This window comes from Oncorhynchus mykiss, chromosome 17 (assembly GCF_057628025.1).
Source record: "Oncorhynchus mykiss isolate SJ-2025 chromosome 17, ASM5762802v1, whole genome shotgun sequence".
Lineage (NCBI taxonomy): Eukaryota > Metazoa > Chordata > Actinopteri > Salmoniformes > Salmonidae > Oncorhynchus > Oncorhynchus mykiss.
In genome coordinates, this window is record NC_143038.1 from 56788197 (window position 1) to 56804347 (window position 16151).

The 16151-nt window shown below is 43.7% G+C and overlaps 2 protein-coding genes across 3 annotated transcripts in view; one reads left to right on the plus strand and one right to left on the minus strand.

The window, feature by feature from the left end:
- The window catches only part of LOC110494536 (bone morphogenetic protein 7), an 82556-nt gene extending 71273 nt beyond the window's left edge, over positions 1-11283 (plus strand). For both annotated transcript variants that reach the window (XM_090206006.1, XM_021569672.3), the window contains exons 2-7: positions 3488-3677; positions 7729-7877; positions 8035-8241; positions 8426-8502; positions 8704-8814; positions 9075-11283. In XM_090206006.1, coding sequence (XP_090062132.1) covers positions 3488-3677; positions 7729-7877; positions 8035-8241; positions 8426-8502; positions 8704-8814; positions 9075-9224 — 884 coding nt within the window. In that variant the 3' untranslated portion in view covers positions 9225-11283. The remainder of the gene's footprint in view (positions 1-3487; positions 3678-7728; positions 7878-8034; positions 8242-8425; positions 8503-8703; positions 8815-9074) is intronic.
- Positions 9648-16151, minus strand: LOC110494535 (uncharacterized). Its single transcript, XM_021569671.3, has 3 exons — positions 15720-16151; positions 12735-13991; positions 9648-12425 (listed from the first exon to the last, which is right to left on the minus strand). The coding sequence occupies exons 2-3, from the start codon at positions 13812-13814 to the stop codon at positions 12069-12071; spliced, it is 1437 nt and encodes a 478-aa protein (XP_021425346.3). The 5' UTR covers positions 13815-13991; positions 15720-16151; the 3' UTR covers positions 9648-12068.

Here is a 16151-nt window from a genome sequence, read left to right on the forward strand (position 1 = left end):
TCCAGTGCGCTTCCCAGTCCTATAATAACTACAACCTAAAACTTCTTACCTGGGAATATTGAAGACTCATGTTAAAAGGAACCACCAGCTTTCATATGTTCTCATGTTTTGAGCAAGGAACTGAAACGTTAGCTTTCTTATATGGCTCATATTGCATTTTTACTTTCTTTTCCAACACTTTGTTTTTGCATTATTTAAACCAAATTGAACATGTTTGATTATTTATTTTGTGGAGCGATGGGCAATGATGCTAAATGGATTTTATTGATGTATTATATTAAGTTAAACTAAAAGTGTTCAATCAGTATTGTTGTAGTTGTTATTATTACAAATAAATAAATACATGTAAAAAAAAACGTCTGATTAAATCGGTGTCGGCGTTGAAAAATCATAATCGGCCGACCTCTAGTCCCTGGAGTGATAGCTTAAAGCCAAACTGGATTAAGGCATTTGCCCTCGATAGACCGCAGCTTCCAGTGAGGGAAAGATAACTTTTCTACCCCCTCTCTCAATGTGCAGGTATTTAGGTGGCCAATGTTGACGCATCCCGGAAATGATGGAATCAGTTCAGTTTTATTAGTCTTGCTTCCTTCATTTCCTAAACTAATTAAGAGTGGAAAAAGCTTTGGCTTCTCATGCCCTGTTCTTGTGGAATGGTGGACATATTTTTTCTTCTTTCCCCTAAGTGAATTTAATATATTGAAATGAAACTGCTGTAGGGTATCCTTTTTTACTCATTTGTTTTGTGTGTACATACAGTGGGGCAAAAAAGTATTTAGTCAGCCACCAATTGCAAGTTCTCCCACTTAAAAAGATGAGAGAGGCCTGTAATTTTCATCATAGGTAGAAAATCTTTGGAGGGAGTTGAAAGTCCGTGCTGCCCAGCAACAGACCCAAAACATCACTGCTCTAGAGGAGATCTGCATGGAGGAATGGGCCAGAATACCAGCAACAGTGTTTGAAAACCTTGTGAAGACTTACAGAAAACGTTTGACCTCTGTCATTGCCAACAAAGGGTATATAACAAAGTATTGAGATAGACTTTTGATATTGACCAAATACTTATTTTCCACCATAATTTGCAAATAAATTCATTACAAATCCTACAATGTGATTTTCTGGATTTGTTTTCTAATTTAGTCTGTCATACTTGAAGTGTACCTATGATGAAAATTACAGGCCTCTCTCATCTTTTTAAGTGGGAGAACTTGCACAATTGGTGGCTGACTAAATACTTTTTTGCCCCACTGTATACCATTTCCCCACATAGAGTCAGGACTGTTAGAATCCCCAACCACCATCCAGTCTGCCCACTATCAATATGTATTAATTTCCATGACTATGCAACACATCTGACTATTCAGCTGCAGTTTGACCGCACACATCTGTAGCTTGTCTGCACATCTGTGTCGTTATAATGGAGCTATAGCCATACTGTTGAGTGGAGAGCTCAAGTCTGACTTTACACTGCTGAACCAATATGACTATAACCTGACTGCATGGTTCCTGGTTGGACTTAGTTGACCTGCATTCCTGTACTGCTAGTTCCTCTTGTTGGGACTCTGCCATAGGCAGACACAGATGTCTTTGGGATGTTCTTGCTTCCATGAGAACACACCTGCCGCATATGGGAATAAGAGACAGGCTTATCAGTTATCTTTCACATTGCTCCATGTGAAATGAAATTAAGAAGATGGTGCTGTATGGTCAAAGTTTGACTTGTAACAGGTTTGTGAACCCAACAGGCTAAATTGAAACCTGACTGTCATAGTAATCTGATTTGGGGAGGAAATAAGCGACTCATGCAGGGTATTTGTTCTCGATACTCAAAGTTGTATAATTCCTCTAATAATTTTTGAATCCCTTCTTTAAATATGGTTTCCATTTTTTTAAAGACGCGGTTACAATAACATGTTTTATTGTCACATACACCACCGGATAGGTGCTGTGAAATGGGTTATTTTAGACATCTGATTAAGAAAGTGTTTTTTCATTAGGCATTTTCATTGTATTCCAGCTTACTTTATTTTATACCAAGTAGATTTTCTAGGTTTTAGTTTTGCCTCTGATGTAGGATATTCATTAACTTCACCCATACATTTTGATTGGCAGCTGAAAATGATTCATTATAAACAAACAGGCTATCTATCGATTGTGCCACGCCAGCGCCGCACGTTGAACCCTGTGTCATGAGCTAAGAAAAGTGTTGAAATGCCTCACAGAGAGAAGTTTGCATATCTGAGGGCTGATCTCTGGAGCTAATGGTCCCTAACGTAAACACACCAAGACCTTACGAGCAATTATTGCCTTCATAAAAACGCCCTGGTTTCTTTCCATCGTTTAACAAATGACTTGCATGGTTCAGAATGCTCTTTACGGTGTGTGTGTGTGGTTAAAAGTTGTTTTCTGGGCTTTAAGGCGTTGGGTGCATGTGTGCTGCATTAAGTTGTGTGTGTGTGTGTGTGTGTGTGTGTGTGTGTGTGTGTTCGGTACTGAAACAATACCAAGGCACCAGTGAGACAGACATATGATGTCATGGGGGCTGCTAGTGGGCAGGATGTGTTTAAGATGGGTAATCATCGCTCCACTCTGCACACCTCCAGTGTGGGAAGTCCCCCGTTGCTCAAGAGACCTCCACTAAGCTTTCCAAGGACAAACACATTGGGTAACGCTGTAAAAACACAGCGCTGGAAACCTTCAGGAAATCTTTGGCTCTGCCCCACCACCATTATTGTGGAAACTCTGAGAGTGGCTCAGCTGTTTCAGGGCAGGGTGGGACACCGTGGATCTCAGTTGGGGGACTGATATCAGGCCTAGCCTAGTCTCAGAAAGACCATTCACATAAATACTCTTATCATTCCCCTCTAGAATATAGTACTTCATGTATCATGTATAGTGGTTAAATGTATTCTCCTATGGTGGATTATGGATAACATTTTGAGGATTATGACATTAGAATCATAGAGTTTCTGCAGGGTGTATGTATGGGCATTGGATTGGCTGCTGTGGTTTTTCTGGCATCGCTTTAAGCTTTTCTTGTGGTCAGCACGTGTGTAATTTAAACATGGAGCCCCCCCCCCCCCCAATTGGCGCTTTATGCAGACTGATGTTAAGATCAATCAGCTCCCTCATGGAAGCAGGAGTTTCCTATTTTATACACACTGCTTCTGAGATGTGGGCGGAGCAATGTGGATCAGAAGACTTTGATTCAGCAACATTTTTTGGCAGAATTAAACCACCACCTGGCTGCTGATCTGAGTGTATTCACAGCACTGAGTGTGTTGGTACACATGCACCCCCCACTGTTTCAACAGACCAGGGAATATGGGGAGAAAAGGGATGTGCCTTTAACCCTCCAGGGTCAGTGTTCGTTGTGTTAGTTGTGCAGCTTTTAAAGGATGAGGTTAGCTGTTGGAAAAAGCGGATCCGGGATCAGTTGGTATGGGTAGTGAGTAACCTCTTTTCTCCCACTATCCCCTCTCAACAGTTGAGCTGGATCAGAACGTCCTGTCTTCTCGGCGCAACAGGGAATTCCGCTTTGACTTGTCCCATATCCCAGAGGGAGAAGCTGTCTCCGCTGCAGAGTTCAGAATCTACAAGGACTATATCGGAGAACACTATGAGAATGAGACCTTCCATGTGAACGTGTACCAGGTGCTACAGGAGCCCCCTGACAGGTGACACCTCTTCCATTCATCTTTATGTGTGTGGCCTTATAAAACTGTATACTACTCCCTAAAACTGCAGAGACCCACCTTGACCATATAGAACACCCCCTCAAACACCACCCTCACTCCCCACTCCGCCATCATTCACTTAATCCCCATTCTCTAATACCTAGCAACCCTCCCCTCCCCTCCCTACACCCAACCCCTCTCTTTTTGGCCACACTATCCGTCATGATTGTTTTTTTTTATTTTTATTTTCACCTTTATTTAACCAGGTAGGCAAGTTGAGAACAAGTTCTCATTTACAATTGCGACCTGGCCAAGATAAAGCAAAGCAGTTCGACAGATACAACGACACAGAGTTACACATGGAGTAAAACAAACATACAGTCAATAATACAGTATAAACAAGTCTATATACGATGTGAGCAAATGAGGTGAGAAGGGAGGTAAAGGCAAAAAAGGCCATGGTGGCAAGGTAAATACAATATAGCAAGTAAAACACTGAAATGGTAGTTTTGCAATGGAAGAATGTGCAAAGTAGAAATAAAAATAATGGGGTGCAAAGGAGCAAAATAAATAAATTAATTAAATACAGTTGGGAAAGAGGTAGTTGTTTGGGCTAAATTGTAGGTGGGCTATGTACAGGTGCAGTAATCTGTGAACTGCTCTGACAGTTGGTGCTTAAAGCTAGTGAAGGAGATAAGTGTTTCCAGTTTCAGAGATTTTTGTAGTTCGTTCCAGTCATTGGCAGCAGAGAACTGGAAAGAGAGGCGGCCAAAGAAAGAATTGGTTTTGGGGGTGACTAGAGAGATATACCTGCTGGAGCGTGTGCTACAGGTGGGAGATGCTATGGTGACCAGCGAGCTGAGATAAGGGGGGACTTTACCTAGCAGGGTCTTGTAGATGACATGGAGCCAGTGGGTTTGGCGACGAGTATGAAGCGAGGGCCAGCCAACGAGAGCGTACAGGTCGCAATGGTGGGTAGTATATGGGGCTTTGGTGACAAAACGGATTGCACTGTGATAGACTGCATCCAATTTGTTGAGTAGGGTATTGGAGGCTATTTTGTAAATGACATCGCCAAAGTCGAGGATTGGTAGGATGGTCAGTTTTACAAGGGTATGTTTGGCAGCATGAGTGAAGGATGCTTTGTTGCGAAATAGGAAGCCAATTCTAGATTTAACTTTGGATTGGAGACGTTTGATATGGGTCTGGAAGGAGAGTTTACAGTCTAACCAGACACCTAAGTATTTGTAGTTGTCCACGTATTCTAAGTCAGAGCCGTCCAGAGTAGTGATGTTGGACAGGCGGGTAGGTGCAGGTAGCGATCGGTTGAAGAGCATGCATTTAGTTTTACTTGTATTTAAGAGCAATTGGAGGCCACGGAAGGAGAGTTGTATGGCATTTAAGCTTGCCTGGAGGGTTGTTAACACAGTGTCCAAAGAAGGGCCGGAAGTATACAGAATGGTGTCGTCTGCGTAGAGGTGGATCAGAGACTCACCAGCAGCAAGAGCGACCTCATTGATGTATACAGAGAAGAGAGTCGGTCCAAGAATTGAACCCTGTGGCACCCCCATAGAGACTGCCAGAGGTCCGGACAACAGACCCTCCGATTTGACACACTGAACTCTATCAGAGAAGTAGTTGGTGAACCAGGCGAGGCAATCATTTGAGAAACCAAGGCTGTTGAGTCTGCCGATGAGGATGTGGTGATTGACAGAGTCGAAAGCCTTGGCCAGATCAATGAATACGGCTGCACAGTAATGTTTCTTATCGATGGCGGTTAAGATATCGTTTAGGACCTTGAGCGTGGCTGAGGTGCACCCATGATCAGCTCTGAAACCAGATTGCATAGCTGAGAAGGTATGGTGAGATTCGAAATGGTCGGTAATCTGTTTGTTGACTTGGCTTTCGAAGACCTTAGAAAGGCATGGTAGGATAGATATAGGTCTGTAGCAGTTTGGGTCAAGAGTGTCCCCCCCTTTGAAGAGGGGGATGACCGCAGCTGCTTTCCAATCTTTGGGAATCTCAGACGACACGAACGAGAGGTTGAACAGGCTAGTAATAGGGGTGGCAACAATTTCGGCAGATCATTTTAGAAAGAAAGGGTCCAGATTGTCTAGCCCGGCTGATTTGTAGGGGTCCAGATTTTGCAGCTCTTTCAGAACATCAGCTGAATGGATTTGGGAGAAGGAGAAATGGGGAAGGCTTGGGCGAGTTGCTGTTGGGGGTGCAGTGCTGTTGACAGGGGTAGGAGTAGCCAGGTGGAAAGCATGGCCAGCAGTAGAAAAATGCTTATTGAAATTTTCAATTATTGTGGATTTATCAGTGGTGACAGTGTTTCCTATCTTCAGTGCAGTGGGCAGCTGGGAGGAGGTGTTCTTATTCTCCATGGACTTTACAGTGTCCCAGAACTTTTTTGAGTTAGTGTTGCAAGAAGCAAATTTCTGCTTGAAAAAGATAGCCTTGGCTTTTCTAACTGCCTGTGTGTAATGGTTTCTAGCTTCCCTGAACAGCTGCATATCACGGGGGCTGTTCGATGCTAATGCAGAACGCCATAGGATGTTTTTGTGTTGGTTAAGGGCAGTCAGGTCTGGGGAGAACCAAGGGCTATATCTGTTCCTGGTTCTAAATTTCTTGAATGGGGCATGTTTATTTAAGATGGTTAGGAAGGCATTTAAAAAAAATATCCAGGCATCCTCTACTGACGGGATGAGGTCAATATCCTTCCAGGATACCCCGGCCAGGTCGATTAGAAAGGCCTGCTCGCTGAAGTGTTTCAGGGAGCGTTTTACAGTGATGAGAGGAGGTCGTTTGACCGCTGACCCATTACGGATGCAGGCAATGAGGCAGTGATCGCTGAGATCTTGGTTGAAGACAGCAGAGGTGTATTTAGAGGGGAAGTTGGTTAGGATGATATCTATGAGGGTGCCCGTGTTTAAGGCTTTGGGGAGGTACCTGGTAGGTTCATTGATAATTTGTGTGAGATTGAGGGCATCAAGTTTAGATTGTAGGATGGCTGGGGTGTTAAGCATGTTCCAGTTTAGGTCGCCTAGCAGCACGAGCTCTGAAGATAGATGGGGGGTAATCAGTTCACAAATGGTGTCCAGAGCACAGCTGGGGGCAGAGGGTGGTCTATAGCAGGCGGCAACGGTGAGAGACTTGTTTTTAGAGAGGTGGATTTTTAAAAGTAGAAGTTCAAATTGTTTGGGTACAGACCTGGATAGTAGGACAGAACTCTGCAGGCTATCTTTGCAGTAGATTGTAGTGAACAACAGTTTGATTTGGCCACCTAGAAAAAACACACACACATACACATACACACACACACACACACACACACACACACACACACACACACACACACACACACACACACACACACACACACAGCTTGTCCTGCTAGGTGACATCAGAGCCCAGTCATGTGTAGGCATGGCCTGTCCCACAGAGGTGACAGTGAGGCTATGTCGGTGCTAAGAACAACACCATTGTCATTCAGAGACACACATGCCTTCCATACAGACAACAAGGCGGCAAGAAAAAGAAACAGTCTGTGTTGTGGGCCTGGGGGCCTGAAACTCAATCTGTAAACAAATCCATTGTCTGTGAGATCTGCCCCAGAGCTGTGATATCTGCTTCAATCAGTCTGGGAATTTTCATCTGTGATAAAGATACCTCTTTTAATAATGGCTATCGGTGGGGTTAGATCGACACTGCATGTCGTCTCTTGTTTTGGATTTACTGTATCCTGGGTTCTCTCCGGGTGGCTAGTCTCTTCTGTCTCTGCTATTTATTGGAATATGTATCAGCTATCTAGATCAACTTTTATATAACTACTTTAATTGTACATACTGCACTACATAGCAGCATCCCAAACTGCCACTGAGGAGAATGGTTTGAAATGCATATACTATATATACGTATTTCCAGACTTGAGGCAACTGATGTTAGAATTTAGAAGAACACACTTCCTAGGTCTGTAACTCTTTGTTGTGTATCTAACTGAGACTTTATGTGCTGTGTATCTAATGTTAGTAGTCAATGTGCCCCTCAGTGAGGAGGACCTGTTCCTGCTGGACACGCGTGTGGTGTGGGCTATAGAGGAAGGCTGGCTGGTGTTTGACATCACAGCCACCAGTAACCAGTGGGTAGTGAACCTGGACCAGAACTTGGGCCTGCAGCTAGCTCTAGAGAGCATGGATGGTGAGTCACTGTCACAAGTTATAAGAGTACTGAATGGCCGCTGGTCCAACAGAGGTAGATCTCTAGGGCTGGTACACCAACCACATAACATTGAATTTAAAAATATCAACATGTTATCTGGACTGACATGTTAATATATTTCTGTCTCCCTCTACAGGCCAGAGTGTGAACCCCAGGCTAGTAGGGCTGGTGTGGGGCAGTGGGCTACAGGACAAGCAGCCCTTTATGGTGGCCTTCTTTAAGGGAACTGAGGTTCGTCTCCGCAGCGTCCGCTCTGCCCACGGCCACAAGGGGCGCAACCCCAACCGCTCTAAAAACCCCAGGAATGCCCAGGACGCACTGAAGGTTGCTGAGGCTGCAGCAGGTACACAAATTACCCACTTGGAGGTTAATGAGTCAGTCAACATTTTATAGACTTGTAAACTTCATTTTCAGGCTATGAATAATATTTTACTAGGAACACCTCTATTATAGTGTTTAAGTAACAGTGATCACAGTTGATTGTGCTGATTAATCTGTATGCTGTTAATTTCTCCCTTTGTCTTCAGAGACCCTCAGCACAGACCCGAAACAGGGCTGTAAGAAGCATGAGCTGTATGTCAGCTTCAGAGATCTGGGATGGCAGGTACAGTACTACGACTCCTTCTATCACACCAGGTCCTGATATCTCTGTTCTGTACGGTAATGATCTGAGCACCCCCTCTTCTTTCTCTATTCACCCACTTAGATAGGAGTATGACTTGAATATATTCAATATGACATTATCTCCATCTCCCATTTGTTGGATGTTGTTATGAGAAATTAATTTTTTCAATTGTCCCCTCAGGACTGGATCATTGCACCAGAGGGCTATGCAGCGTACTACTGCCAGGGCGAATGCTCTTTTCCCCTGAACTCCTACATGAATGCCACCAATCATGCCATTGTGCAGACTCTGGTAAGAATATTTGTAGCTTTCATATTATCATATACATTACTGAGGGGGTTGAATATGGCATTTTCTCAGGGTTTCACTGTAGAGTCTTTACTTTAAATTGTAAATTATTATTATTATCATCATTTTTTTATCAAAGCACTCTTTGATGTCCTGCACCCTGTATAGAAAACTGCAAAAGTATCAATGCACATTTTACCCCACACTTAAATATTTCTAATAACAGTGCTCTATTCTACCCCCCCCCCCCTCCCCCCTCTCAGGTCCACTTCATAAACCCAGAGACAGTGCCCAAACCCTGCTGTGCCCCCACCCAGCTCCACGGCATCTCTGTCCTCTACTTTGACGACAGCTCCAATGTCATTCTGAAGAAGTACCGGAACATGGTGGTCAGAGCCTGCGGTTGTCACTGACCACCATTAGACTTCCCTTTCTCAGGATACACTGGGGCTGGTGGAGGAAGAGGAGGAAGGGGAGGAAATGGGGATTATGCAGCAAAACTCATTTATTGCCGGATCTATAAGGACCTGCTGCTTCAGGACTGGCAGGAAGACCAACTGCCTTTATTATTGGCTGCAAACTGACAAGTACTATCAATACTGCCTTAGCAGTAGAGACATACTGCCCTAGCAGTAGAGCCATACTGCCCTAGCAGTAGAGGAATACTGCCCTAGCAGTAGAGGCATACTGCTCTAGCCCAACTACGAAGAAGATCTTTGGCATCTGGATTGTCTCCACTACATGGTGCATTAAAGATAGGGACAAGGCTACTCATCTAGAGAGCGCAATAGAATTCCCAGTCAGTACCGTGGAGGAATGAAACATCACAGACACTGAACTGTCATCCATTTATTTATAATCTCATTTTTCTTAAGTGAACAAAGAAAGGAAAGTATTGATGAATACAAAAAGATGTCCCCCTGGATAGAGGCATGAGACTCAAATGAAATTCTAAAGATGCTCCAAAACGGAGCAGAATTAAGAATTTAGCAATTGCTTGTTTATCCATGAGTAGACATTTTAAGATGTGCCTTTGAACAAGATAAATCCAGTTTGGACAGTTCTGCTGTGTGCACCCAGCGCCTCTGTGTAAAACAATTGCTGGGTAAAACTGCTGCATCTGATTGCATTAGACAGTCTCTGAAATGGGTTTACTTTGACACGTTTCTTCTTTACAGCATAGTTCATTTTTTTCCACAAACAGCTGGGTTTACTTTGATTTCGATGAGAACAAAATGGCTGTCTGTTTTTCCTTTGAACGGCATGTAGGTGATTATGTATTTTGCGGAGCAGAGGTCAGGTGTAAGACATCTGGCTGTCTGTGTGCAGATTCAGAGGCTGCTGCTGTGAGAGATGGCAGAGCTGACGGTTAATACGAGACTGTGTGGGATTGATAGAGTATGCCCTTTTGGGTTGAGTTTCCTGGAGGAGGAGGCACAGACATATATCACCAAGCTCTGCACAGCACAAGAAAGGCATGTGGTCCCAGAGATGCCATTGGTTTTGCCCACAAGAGAACTCTGAGCTATCATTCTGTTCCAGCTTCCTTTTGATGTCCTTCCAGACCTGCAGGTGGGCGATCGAGGCCATATTTTCTGTAAAAACTAAATGTCAGATTACAGCAGCAAATTGCACAGAAACTCTCATAGGCATAGCAGATGTAATACATTTATATCACTTGGCCAGAAAAGCCTTCTCTCACACACTGACAACCAAAACATGGTAACTGAAGACGTTGATGGTTTATGTATAATCTATCATAGGCTCTATAAGCATATGTATATAAATATTGTAAACATCAGCTGGTGAGGTAAAATATAGTAAATGTAGCCTACTTTAGGACTCTATTCAGTCTGTATTGCCGAAGCGTTACAGATTGCGTGCTAGAAATGTCATACCCCCAAGACATGCTAACCTCTCACAATTACAATAACGGCAGATATTTTTTTTGGGGGGGGGGTATAATATTTGTGCGTCTGTTACTTTCTCACTCATCATTATTCTTGATTCATTCAGGATTATCCGTAATCATGGTAGCATCCCCATGAATTTAGAAGTGTTTAGAAAATACTATATTCTTATTTACAATAAAAGTTACTCCAAAATGACACAATACATTATTTACCATTCATTTCTATTGGTCACAAACTAATCTAAAACACAATCAAAACAGACAGGAAATGCATTAAACACATTTTCAGAGTAACAAGCTTGATGTAGTCATTGTGTTCTATGAATATGGGACCAAATACTTAACTTTTTACTACTTTAATACACATACTGTATAAGTGAATTTGACCGATAATTTTGGTCCCCTAAAATGGGGGACTATGTACAAAAAGCACTGTAATTTCTTAATGGTTCACCAGATATGAATGAAAATACCCTCAATTTAAAGCTGACAGTCTGCACTTTAACCTTCTACTCATTTCAAATCCAAAGTGCTTGAATAAAGAGCCAAAACAACAAAAATGGTGTCGCTGTCCTAATACATTTACCGTGAATACAGTCTCTGCTTCCACAGAACATTCCATTTGAAATGTTTATCACGCTGTAACGCTGAATTTCCGCCATACGGATTGAATAGAGCCCTTTAACATGTTTTATTCTTCATCAACAGAAATATTTCAGTTAGAATTTCAGAACATAAAGGATTGTCAAACTGTAGCAAAAGTTGAGGTAAAAGAACAGACCGGATACCAATGAAGGGGATCTAGTGCATCATGTAATGCCAACAACTGTCAGCTATACAGCACACAGGGAGCCATTCACACTCACTGGGGCCTACTTCAACATTCACTGTTCTACATACAGAAATCAGTTCTGTCAATAAAAGTTGCTAATATAGAGGTAGCATAGAATGACATGTATTTCCCCTGAATGATCTCATTGATAAAATTAGGAGTGTTTATGTTTTCAAGTTTTAATAATATTGGGTGACTCCTTTAAAATTGCAATTCTAGAGTTGGGTCAAGGTAATATATTGTGCCTGATATATTCTCTCTCACATCCCTGATAATCCATGGCTTTTAGACCAATACCTGCAATTGTACTCTGCTTAGGATCCAGAATCCTGAGAGTCAAATCTATATTTCTTTCCTCCTTGATCATAATAAACCTTTATATAAAAAAGACAAGCAGAAATTAGAAAAAGACAGCCACGAAGACAGGGATGGAAAGAGTGTGAGGTTGAGATAAAGATAATAAAACAAAAGTTAGACTTTGCTGGCTCCCTTTCCATATGGTAGTGGTGTTTATCAGTCCGGGCAGTTGGTGCCTGGGCCACGCAGCTCAGGGGCTGACCAACGCCTCTTCCGTGCTGGTTCCAACCCCCCTCTCTGCCCTGCTTTTGGCCTATCTGGAGCAGGGGGAAGAGGAGCCTGGGGGCAGGATGTTTGCAGGGGCTTAGGCCCTTTAGCTGAGGTGCCAGGACGCTGGGGTTGGGTAGGTGGGGGAACGGAGGGTGATGTGGGTATGAGAGCCAGGCAGACGTCACCCACACTAAGTTGGTGGCAGCGGAGGCCACAAAGACGGGCTGTTCTCTGGGGACAGCAGGAGGACCAGCCACGCCCACGTACAAAGAACGGGTACTCCACATACACATCCAGGAACTCCTGTGGGAAAAAATACTGTTACAGTCACAATGTAGTACCTCTGTTTGTCTACTAAAGTGGTGTTAGTGTTCTGAAATTGGGGATTGGCATTGATGTAGTGTCATAATGAGGGATACTGCAGGAATGTATTTCATTTTCTTTAGGGTTAGACTCATCCAGAGTTATACTATTTGCAAATATTTATGATATATTGTATATTGAATTCCATGTTATAAATTATGGAAATGTCAGTAGACAAGCATACAATGACAAACACACTGACATGAGCTCATGTGATGTAATGATGTAGTAGGCTCAGACCCAGCTCACCTGAGAGTGTTCCTCGTGTAGGAGGATGAGGAGGCGGGAGAGGGAGGGGGCTGTGGAGGGGGAGATGTGCTGCACAGTGCAGCAGCTCAGACGCAGCTCTGGACAAGCCTCCGCGCCGATTAGGAAGTCTTCTGTCTGCAAATCCTCAACCCTCCTCAGCCGCCCATCTTTGAGCTCGATTAAAGAGCCTGCCGCAAAGTGAGGGAGCAACCAGGGCAGCTGGTCAGAAGAGGTGGAAGGGTAGGAAGAGTGATGGGAGGAGAGATGTGGAGGCACACATACTTTTTCTGTTACTCCCATGGTCCAATATTTCTCTGTTGATTGATCAATAAGTGATGGTCTTATGGAAGATTGTGCCTCAAACTCCAAAGGACTTTGCCCTGAAGCATGGTACTTAGGGGCTGTGGAGAGGTTTGTGTATACCAGTTCAGGGTGGTGGTGTAGGTTCCTGTTGGCGGTAGGAGATAGAGCAGTGTTCAGTGGGGCAGAACCTGTCCCTGAGCTGGGTCGTGGCTGGTGGCCCCCCTGTTTCCTTCTTCTCATATATGGGCCGCTCTGTCTGCTTTGCTGTGTGGTGTGTGGACTTAACTTCTCCCTCACTTTTTTATTAAGGTGCCATCTGTACCCTGCTTCCACCCCACTGGGCTCCTCTGTAGGCAAGACCATGTGTCTGCAGATAGAGGGGTGGCGTGGGTATTCTGAGGGGTGATGGAGAATGTAGGGAACTTCCCACCCTGAAGGCACTGCAGCCCAACCTCTGTAATAGTGCTCCTTCCACTCAGCCCAGCCATAGCTGTCATTGACAGGAGAGGGGAGATAGGGGTTGACTCTGGTGGTGGAGGCTGTGGTGGGGGACTGGGTCCAGGGCTGGTATAGCGGGGGCACAGATGCAGGTGTAGGAGGGAGCAGGTCTGAGTAAGATGCATTGTAGGGCTTGACTTCATTATGGCTCTTGTAGGGGAAGGGGACCTTGAACGTGACAGCAGGAGGCTGCTCTGAGAGGCCTGGTCTGGGGTCCCTCTTCTTGGGTGGGAGACTCTCTCTGCCTAGGCCGGTCTCTGGGGTTAGTGTGGTGCTCATTGGTTCACACAGCCGTCACATATACTGACACTTCAGTTCCCTGGCCTACAGGTTGTTGTGGAGAGGTTAAGTCACATAGGCCTCATGTGAAAGAGGCACCCTAAGGGATCCCGTTACTCTCTGGTGAATCATCACTGACAGAGCGGTCAAAGGTGTTCTCAGTCTCAATGATCCAATCTGAAAAAAGACAGGAAGGTGTTTGTTTGACATAAATTATAATTTAACTCTCATCCTTATGTCAAAAGCCCAAGAGGAAGGGACACCAAGATAATTTTATACATTTCATAGCCTTGTATTACAGGCTTTTCAGCTTATAGTCATGTGACTTTTGATGATGCATTTCATAAACGATATTTCATTGTGCACTCTCACAACGCCCTCTCTCTCTCATATCCCTCTTTTTCTCCCTACTCTCCCTCTCTCTTTAACATTTGCTACATCAGTGATAGACATGGTCTTTCTCTGCCAGTTCTCCCTGTCTCTCTTAGACCCCTATGGAGTTACAGATGGTGACTGTGCCCTTGAAATCTCATCACTAATTTCTCCATTGCCTCCAAATTAGAGCCTTTCAAACCACGGACTGCTGCATTGAGAGTGTGATTGACAGCTGAAGTCTGGCTCACTAGAACACTAAACTTTAACTGGATCTACTTAGGAAGAAGTTACTATGGTAACACAGTATATTACTGTGCATACTGTGGGAACAGTGTAGATGAGGGGAGGTGTTGCACAGGGGTGCTGTGTTGTGCTTTCCAACACTAATGACAAATATAATCTACTTTGTCTGAATAATATATCACACTCTTACCCAATGATCTTCATACATGGGATGTCATTGATTTTACCATCAACAGGAGTTATTCATTTCGCTGTAGCTGACCTACTATGCAGCACGGCAACAAAATGCATAATGTATTCATGTGAATCTGAGCAAAATACATGCAGATAAAACTGTTATACTTCTCAATATTGTATCAAAATAATGACCTTATATAGAAATGTAGCTTAACCTTGCATTTCCTATGTACAGCTCATACCATAAAGATATTTCACAATGCACACGCTTGCCAGTAGTTTACCTATTCAAATCGACATGCTCTTTATTTAAATGATTTGACCGAAAGCCTGAAGAGAAGTGATAGAAGAAAACAGAGCAAGACTTTACGGTGCAATCTTATGCAAAGCTAAAGCCAAGGCCTGAATGGTGTCATCACACCACCGCAGAGCAGTCACCAGCTCCCTTGATTGCTGAATGATGCTCTTTCACTCTGACTAACAGACATGTCTTGGAAGTATAGCTTGGATCATACCTTCCATTGTGTGTACAGACTAGATGACCTCATAAGAATGGGACAGAATACACCCTCAAATTGAGAAACATTCCTTACACAGAGGGCTGTACTGACAGAGGCCAATCATTGGGCAAAAACTCAGAGTAGCAGACTGGTAGTATAACCTATTAAGGGTATCAATTGACCTCACCTTGCTGTGCATGTCATACTACGACTATGCAAATGCAATCTTCATACAGTGTGTTACTTGTAGTGGAACAGTAATTGCTGTGAAAGTCCTGAAACATACTTTTCTTTTGGTATTGTTATCATTATGTGCAGAGCTCTTTTTCTCAAGCAACACATTTCCAAGTTACAAATTACACCCCAAACATAACTGGTCATATCGTGTTGTGTAAGTTCTGACTGATGAGAAGCCTAATGATCTAGATGGGTTAGATGCACTTTATCACTGATGCAATATTATTGCTATTGAGTTTTTACCACTTCAACCGTAACATAAAGGAATACCATGCACATCTAATGACTACAAAGGAGATGAATACCTTCCTCCTACACACTTACACACATATTATCACATTCCCAAGATACATCTGAACAGCTGACACCTTACCTCTCTCTCTCTTCTGGTTAAGGTGTGAGTCTTTAGTACAGCATGCTGCAGAGTGAATGGGAACATCCAGACAGCCTCACTATGTCTATCAGACAGACGCACTCTCTCTTTTTCCTCCCACTCTCTTTTACACCCCCACTATCTCTAGCCCTCTCAACATATCTACCAGATTTGCTGTGCCCTCTCCTTCCCTCCTTCCCTCACTTCCTCTCTGTTGCTCTGTCTCTTTCTCCGTTTCTAGCTCAGTCTTGACTCCCTCTCCCTCCTTCTTTCCCTTTCACAACCCTTCTTTCTGGTTTCTGACTTTCTCTCCATCTCTCTCTCTCCCCATCCCTCTCTCCTTCCCTCTCTCTCCCTCTCTCTCTCTCTGTGTATAATTAGACATGAGACCGCTGTGATACTCGTCAGCTGATAGTAGGCGTATGGCTGCCT